At 36.7% G+C, this 7,986-nt stretch overlaps 1 protein-coding gene across 1 annotated transcript; it reads right to left on the reverse strand.

Moving 5' to 3' along the window:
* Positions 1-1,110: 1,110 nt before the first annotated feature.
* Positions 1,111-3,470, reverse strand: LOC107811911 (putative WRKY transcription factor 26). The gene is given in 6 exon segments (XM_016636903.2): positions 1,111-1,800; positions 1,889-2,050; positions 2,129-2,553; positions 2,556-2,705; positions 2,792-2,965; positions 3,039-3,470. Coding segments are annotated over 6 exon segments (1,644 nt in total). The 5' UTR covers positions 3,357-3,470; the 3' UTR covers positions 1,111-1,385.
* Between the last annotated feature and the right edge of the window lie 4,516 nt (positions 3,471-7,986).

A 7,986-nucleotide genomic window follows, 5' to 3' on the forward strand; every position in this document is an offset into this window, starting at 1 on the left:
TGAAGGTCATTCAAAGCTTTGCTTTCGAAATAGAATTTTTTGAGTTTGTTAGTTGTTTGGATTGAGTGTTGTTCTAATTGATTGAAAATATCAAAAGGAGTTCAAAATTTAAATGTGAAGTGATTTGGAGTAGATTTGAACAAGATTTGAGTTAAATTTCAGAAAAGACGTAAGGAATAAGACGAAGTCAGTTTTTTGTATAATTATGTATAATATTATATAATAATGTATATGAGTGTATAAATACATCTTATACACTATTATATACTTTTATACAAGCGTATGTAGACGAACTTCTTTCACGATTTTCAGTTGCAATTCTTGTTCAAAACCAGTCCAAATCTCCATTAAATGACTTCAAATTTTATGTACAACCTCCTTATACTATTTCTAACAAGTCTAAATAACACCCACTCCAAATTTCTCACAAAATCAAATTCGAAATTTAAACCCACATATTTAAGCTTGCTAAAAATCTAATTTTCACTACCCAAATGGATTTGGTTTGTTGAACTGATATTTGAGTCACAGCTAGTGATTCGAAAATTAACTTAAAAGTTTGATCAATTTTTTTTTAGAAATTAAATAGTAATTTCGAAAACTTATTGGAATTAGATGTTGAATCTTAGCTTATTATTTTTGGGCTAATTAGTTATAAATTGAAATATGATTTATAAAATAAAAAAGTAGGGAGCCTTATTTGCGTGAAATTTTCCCCGGGAAATATGGGGCTCTGCTTGGCAACTTCTATGCTTCTTTCTTACGTAACGGTTTCGTCTGTGCTTGCGTGTCTTGTGGGGTTCAGTTTGTTTGATTTTTCATTTATTCTCCTTTGTTGGCTGGTGGGAAGGAACTAGGAAAGGAAAAGAGATGGACTAGAGGGGCTGAATCTAACAAAGTCTTCTCGTCCCTATCTCATAATTTGGCATCTAACCAAATGACCCAAAAAAAAAAATTAGTATCTAAAGCGACGAAGTTATCCACTATCTTGCACTCAAATTTACTGCAAAACTTGCTAGCTAGGCAGACAAATTATTCTCAATATACCAGAATCTTGAAAGATTACAATCTTCTAATTATAAATAAAACTTGAAATTTTTTGATAAATAATGAAGAAAGAAAGAATCAGTGTCATATATATATGTCATGAATTGGGGCTTTACATTCGTATCCTAAAGAACACACCCCATAATAGTATACATGAGCTTCTACACTGCATTTCATTGAATTTACAACCAGCAAATTTCCTAGGCAAAATGTACACACACCCGCAAAAATGTAAAAGTAGATATATGATGGATTGACAAATGAAGTGAAACCAACATATTCTTTTATGAAATTTCGATTTCATGTTCGAACTCTCAAGATGACCAAGAGAATTCAATTCAGCAGAGCAATGTCTCCATAAACATGTCATCTCGAGGCTCGTCCTTTGCTCTGGAAAATACATTATTGTCCTGAAGTTGGTTTTCATATGAATCCTCTGAATTTACATATCCTGAGAAACCATTATAATTACTAGGCTTGTGCAACATCTCTAGTGTAAAGGGAGATTGTTGTGGCCTTATACTTTGCAATGGAATTTGAGATGTGACAGAAGGCCTTATGGCCATGGCATTGGCACCATTGTTGTAAGTAATGTTTGGTGCGACAGGTCGGTTTATGCCACTGCCCCTAGCTGCTGGAACATCATGGTTGTGTTTTCCTTCATAAGTTGTTATCACTGATCTTATATCTTGTGATGCTCGTTCCACATGTTTTCTTACTGGACATCCTGGACTTGTGCATTTGTAGTAGCTCCTATTACATTACATAGTGAAACAAATTAGGTTGATTCTAAACAAAATGTGAGACAAATTTATGAAAGGTGAGGAGGTTTTAGTTTTACCTTGGATTAGGATTTCCTTTCACTACTTTTTGACCATACTTCCTCCATCTATAACCATCATCTAGAATATCAATATCACTTGTTGTTTGAACTACAACTCTAGGTTCTCTTACTGTTCTGCTTCCTGGTGCTGATAAACCTTCACTTTCGCTTTCTCTTTTCCTGAAAATTTAATGTTAGCATTAGCCAAAAATTCAATAACATAACAGCACTACTTGGTGACATGATGGTTTTTCTTACCATCTTTTTGAGTCTGGTTCTTCTTCTTCATTATCATCTCCTCTTGACCTACTCTTTTGAGAGCTTTGCTCATGATCATGATCATCATCACCAAATGAAATGGAAGAATTCTCAGGTGTTGCATTTGAACCATATGACTGATGATCTGGGATTTCATTAGTTTGTGTACTGTAAGGTTGGACGGTTAAAGGTTGGATGGCTAAAGAGGAGGATCTCCTAGTAGACTGAGTCGGCTTTGGATGGTTGTGATTACCCTTGTACACAATTTCAGTAATTTGTCCATCTAAACACCTCTCTACTTTTTTCTTTGTGGGACAATTTGGGAAAGTACATTTATAGTAACTTCTTGGATTTTCACTACCCTTCACTTGTTTCTGCCCATATTTCCTCCAATTGTACCCATCTTCTGATCTTGATGATTGCTTGTTATATTGGTTGCTGATTGGTTGTTATATTGGTTGCTCTGACCATTATTTTTCAAGCTCTGCATAGTGTTGAATTCAGTTCTTCCATTAGCATTTTCAGATGATTGATCATTCTGATTTCTTGATTCTTGATAATTCCATGATTGTTTCTTCTGATTGTGCACAAGAAAATAAGAGGGTCAATTAACTTTACCAATTGACAAGTCAGACACAAAAATAATGAGAGTTCAAAACATACCAAAGGGACAAGATTAGTTTGGGACGGAGAGACTGATGGAAAAGATTGTCCAAATTGGGGCTGGAAAGAGAAATCAGAGTAGTTTTTGTCTTCCTGTTTGACACCCTGATGGCGGCTGCTCTTCCAGTTAAAAGCCTGAGCTGGAAATGTCCCTGTTGTTGGAGATGGAAGAATCTGCAATAACATTTTTTAACATCAATAATCCAATGAAGTAACAGAAAAAAAAGCAAAAAAGATAGTGACTTACGTTGGAAGCAGACAAAAGAACAGGAGAGTCCAAGAGTTCAGTAGGGCTTAAGCCAGGAGGAATAGCAAAGTAAGAGGAAGGAGAAAAAGGAGGAGGAGAAAGGGGTAGTGAAGGAGGTGGAAGTGACTTAAACTTGGGAACTCCAGAACCAGTTCTCTCTGCAATCCTATCACCAAGTCCTTTGCTCTTTGTTGGATAATCATCAGAAGCAAGAAGTTCAGTGAATGAAGAAGTCATGAATGAAGAAGATGAAGTTGGAAAAGAGAAACTTGAATTCTGCATAGATGATGTGTCTATGATTGTTGAGGAAGCTGCCATTATTGGTTTTATTAGAAGAAAGAGAGAGAGGAATGAGGATTGGATTATATGATGGTCTTGACTTTGTGGGAGTGGATGAGAAATTAAAAGGAAAAATGAACACGTATTCTGCAAGGCGCTATGCTGCTTTTCCATATTTCTTTTGTTAGATTAAGTGGATTTAAGAATCTTCCAAGTAGCTGCAAAGGGCTTTGACCGTGGAAAATGTGATATATACTGGAGAAAGTTCTAAATTATATATTTTTTAGAAATAAAAATAGGGGTTTATTTATGAGTCAAACTTGGTGGGTTTGACTGTGATATAGATACAATATTACAAAAGAGAGAGGCTGCTATGCTATTACACCATACGCGCTATGTCACTGTCCTTAATACTATGCCCCTGCCTCTACTTGATTGATACACAATCACGGGCGGACTTTTTTTCTTTTTTCCTTTTTCCCTCTCTCTTTTCAATTTTATTTTTACTATTGAAAATTGGTGTCACGATTCAAAATTCATTAGTCGTGATGGTACCTAACCCAACCTGTTGTATAAGATAAAATCGGCTCACATTAAATACTCGTAGAACAGAGCAACACATGGAACCAGAGACAGATAAAAAGCGAGACATGTGGAAACCAAGACATGGGCAATTGCTCCGGTTGGCACCGGAAAGCCCCCGAAGGGAATATTGCTAATAAAGACAAATGAATGCCTACCACCCTATGGAATTCAATGAGAAATATTATGCAGTATTAAATACACAGTCCATTACAGAGAATTTTGGTATTCGTAGCCTGCCGTTACTCATTCTTCAATAACCCCCATAATTATCATTTAAGAGGGGTTTGATCCCAGGATCTTTTTCCTAGGTGAAACTATAAATAGTGACTTCAACAACCATTGTAAGGGACACAAATTTTCTGACAAACTTATACTATATATTATGCAAAAGCTCAATAACATTTCATTTCTTACTTATTGAAATTCATACTGCTGCCTTCAGAAGCTCTGCTCCCAGAACCAGGCTATTTACTGTCTTATCTTGATTTCAACGGTAAGTCTTGCATTTTATTTAATTTATTTATCATTTTGGGATCAAATCGATTTGCTTGTCTATAAACCACATTATAAATTCAACTGTACCATTTTACGGGTAAATAATTTGGCGCCCAATGTGGGGCTTAGACAATTGCGTAATTGGATTGATCCTTGCACCTATTTGTTTTTAGTAATCCGCTAGGCAAGCGCCTAGGGCTAATTTTTTATTAATAAAATAAAAATAAAAATACAACAATTAGGAAGAGTAGAAATAAGGGGGACAATAGCACCGATATTGTTACACAAATGCCTTGGCTATATAATCACTCCTCTGCTCTTCACACTGCCTTATGATGACAGCCTCATGTATAGGATTCATGGTTTAGCTGTCGGCAACGTCTCACGAGGGCATATAATCTCATAGCCGTGTGGATAATTTCCAAAGGCATAGGACCAAGGCAACACAAACCGGGCTAAACCTTACCTTACTAATCCTATTGAGGCATACAATAGCCTCGCGAACTAACAAGCATGTAAAAAATATGAACTTGAAATGACCAAATATTCTATGATCATCACAGAGTTTATAACATACTCTGTGATGATATTACAGATGAGGATACTAAGACAGTGGTAAAATAAAATGTAGTACCCATTTGATTCTTGTCCATTCTTTTCCAAACTTGTAAAATCTTCAATTTGTAATTCTTTGTCGATTCCCTCAACCATGTGCAAAATGTATTCAAAAATCATCATTTCCTTTTTGAACGGTTGGACCTCGTAGAAGTAGTTGGGGCAGCCTGCTTTTGTTTGGCAACTCTCATTGGAGGTCGCCTAACAATTCCTTCGTCACTCACCTTGCCTTCCCAGCTTTTACCTCTTGTAAGTGTGAGCACGTGATTTTCGTTTCGCGCGACAATCGCTCCAAAAGAAATAAAAAAATAACAATTGGTCCTGCTGTACAATTTTTGGATTTTTACATGGTACTTTGTTAATTATTTATGATTTTTGCCCATTTTTATTTTTATTAAAAACAAAATACAAAAAATGTATGTGTCATGCATAATTTGAACCGTAACCCGGTTGTTAAATAGAAAATCATAAATAGGCATCTTTGTCCGTGATTTTGTTTTGTTTGATTTTACCTGTTTTAAAATATTTTTATGCGTGTGCAAATAATTGTATTAAGTGTTTATGAAATTTTATTTTTTATTTACTTAGGTTTTGTTTTAAAAAAAAATATATATAAAATAAAAAATAATAATAAAAAAGGGAGATGCAGAATTGGGTTTAAAAATCGGTTGGGCTTACTTTTATTGTTAATTCAAAGCCCAAAACAACCCAACCCAAAACCCCATGTAAACCCGGTCCAGACCAGCTGGCCTCAAGGGGCGTTCCAAACGACACCGTTCTGATCTGGTCTGATCTGGGCCATTGATCTCAGATTGATCAACGGCCAAGATCTCTCGCCCCGAACCCACTAACAGACCCGACCCGTCTCACCCGGACCGACCCCAACCCTTTACCCTTGAAACGACGCCGTTCCCTGTTAGTCGAAGGATCCTGGCCCTTCATCACATCTCATCCAACGGCCAGGATCCACCTACCCACTAACTATATAAACTCATAACCTTACCCTGCCCCCTATCCGAACCCCAGCCTTCATCGTCTTCACAAGAACCCCAAACCCTAGAGCCGCCTCTGTACACCTTCACCATGAAAGCCGGCGGCATGAACGCCGGTGGCCTTCACCTTAACACCATAGAACCCCCTCACCGCCCTGAACATTAATTTGTTGGCCGTTTAGTTCGAATCCCTTCCCACCTTCTCGAATCTTCATTTGAAGATTCGAGTCGGAACCCGATTTACACCAATCGACCTCAACTTCACACCAGACAGTCCCCAGACCCCCCTCGTGACCAAACCATGCTTGGTTTGGTCCGAATCTAACCAGGGAAACACGAATCCCAGATCTAATTTTTTTAAACCCTAGTTTTCTCCGTGCATGTTCCGTATTTGTTCAAGCCGAAGAGATTAAGGTCTAATGGACCTTAATCGAAGTGTTTATCATTTGAGAAACACTTCGATTAAAGTCCGTTCAGCCTTAAGAAAGGTCTGTCCGAATCCAAATTAAGGCTTTTGATTTTTCGAGTTTTAAGGTGAATTTTGCTTTTCTTTTCTTATTTTCTGTTAGTCCATGTTCGTTTTCAAGATCTGTTCATATTTTGTGTAATTCATTTCGAATTTTATCAACTGTGTCCTGTCCACTTTGCCGGAACCTCGGTGTTTTGAGTCTTTCTTCTATTTTGTTCTGATAATGTGTATGTATGTATTTGTTGTGCAATTAACTGAATCTCAAATTTGAACCGATTAACTGGCTCCTCAAGTACAATTCTGTTTGGTCAGTACAATTCAAATCATGTGTCGATACTGTTAAATGTCTGATTTTTGGCTATGATTGTATGTGTTATAACTAATATAGTCGAGTCGACATGTGTCGTCAATTAGTTTCAGATGTTGAACAATAACAAATTGATCTGCTTCTGTTAAGCATTGTATGAATTAGTTAGGAATTGAATTTAGCTACTTATAGTTGTTAATCTGAATCAGAAATATAAAAAAAGATTGGTTTTGTTTAGTTGCAGTCAGAATTGGAGGGCATGTGCACTTGTGCACAACATGGGCATAAAGGCCTTTGTTACATTTAAAATAGTTTGACAGCATATGCTGTCAGATTATACCATGCTGCCCAATACCCTGCTTTAGTTTAAGAAGTATTAAACCTCTTTCAAAAGAGTAAGTCTGCCAGGGAATGTGATGGGGTTCTAATACTTAAAAGTTTGAGTGGAAACTGAAAAGGAGGGAGCACATGGGAGGGTGTTTTGAGATTGATGAACAGGCTGTTAAAGGGCTAAGTTTTAGGCTTATAAAAGGGGGGAAGAGGGAGACAAAAGGGGAGACAAGAGAGAACTGGGAGGGAATTAAGAAGAAGGAGAGCTGAAGTTCTGGGAGATAGATACACATACACAGACAGAGAAAAGGAGAATACACACAGAAAACTTAGTTTGGAGATTGAGAGCTGAAGTTCTGAAAAACAGAAAAACTGGAAAAGAACTCTGTTTGATAACACAGACAGACAAAACTAGAAATTGCATTCTTATTTGCTGTCTTGATTTCACCGGTCTTGATCTGTTTGTTCAACACTGATTTCTTCTAAATCCAACTGAGTCTGCTGGTTGTTTGTTGGTTTACTCTGGGACTTGGTCTAGCTGGGATCTTGATTATACCCCAATTGTTTCATTTGTTGCTGCTGCTGCTATTCTGTTTTTGCTGCTGCTGATTTCCCTATCTTCTTCCTCTTCTCCTTTGCATTTTCAGTATTTCCAGGTACATATTTCGAGTCTCACATTGGTGTAGCTGATTGTAACATTGAAAAGCATGAATTGAAAGATCTGAAGGAGTTATAATCATCCGCTGTTTATTGACTGCCTTTTTCATAAATGTTGCTAAGTCGTGTAAATTTTAGTTTGTAGTTCAATAGAGAAGTACATTAGTAAGTTTGTATCTGATTGAAGCTTATGCTGATTTTAAACCACAATATGCAATT

The sequence above is a fragment of the Nicotiana tabacum genome, chromosome 10, assembly GCF_000715075.1.
Source record: "Nicotiana tabacum cultivar K326 chromosome 10, ASM71507v2, whole genome shotgun sequence".
In the NCBI taxonomy this organism is placed as follows: Eukaryota; Viridiplantae; Streptophyta; class Magnoliopsida; order Solanales; family Solanaceae; genus Nicotiana; species Nicotiana tabacum.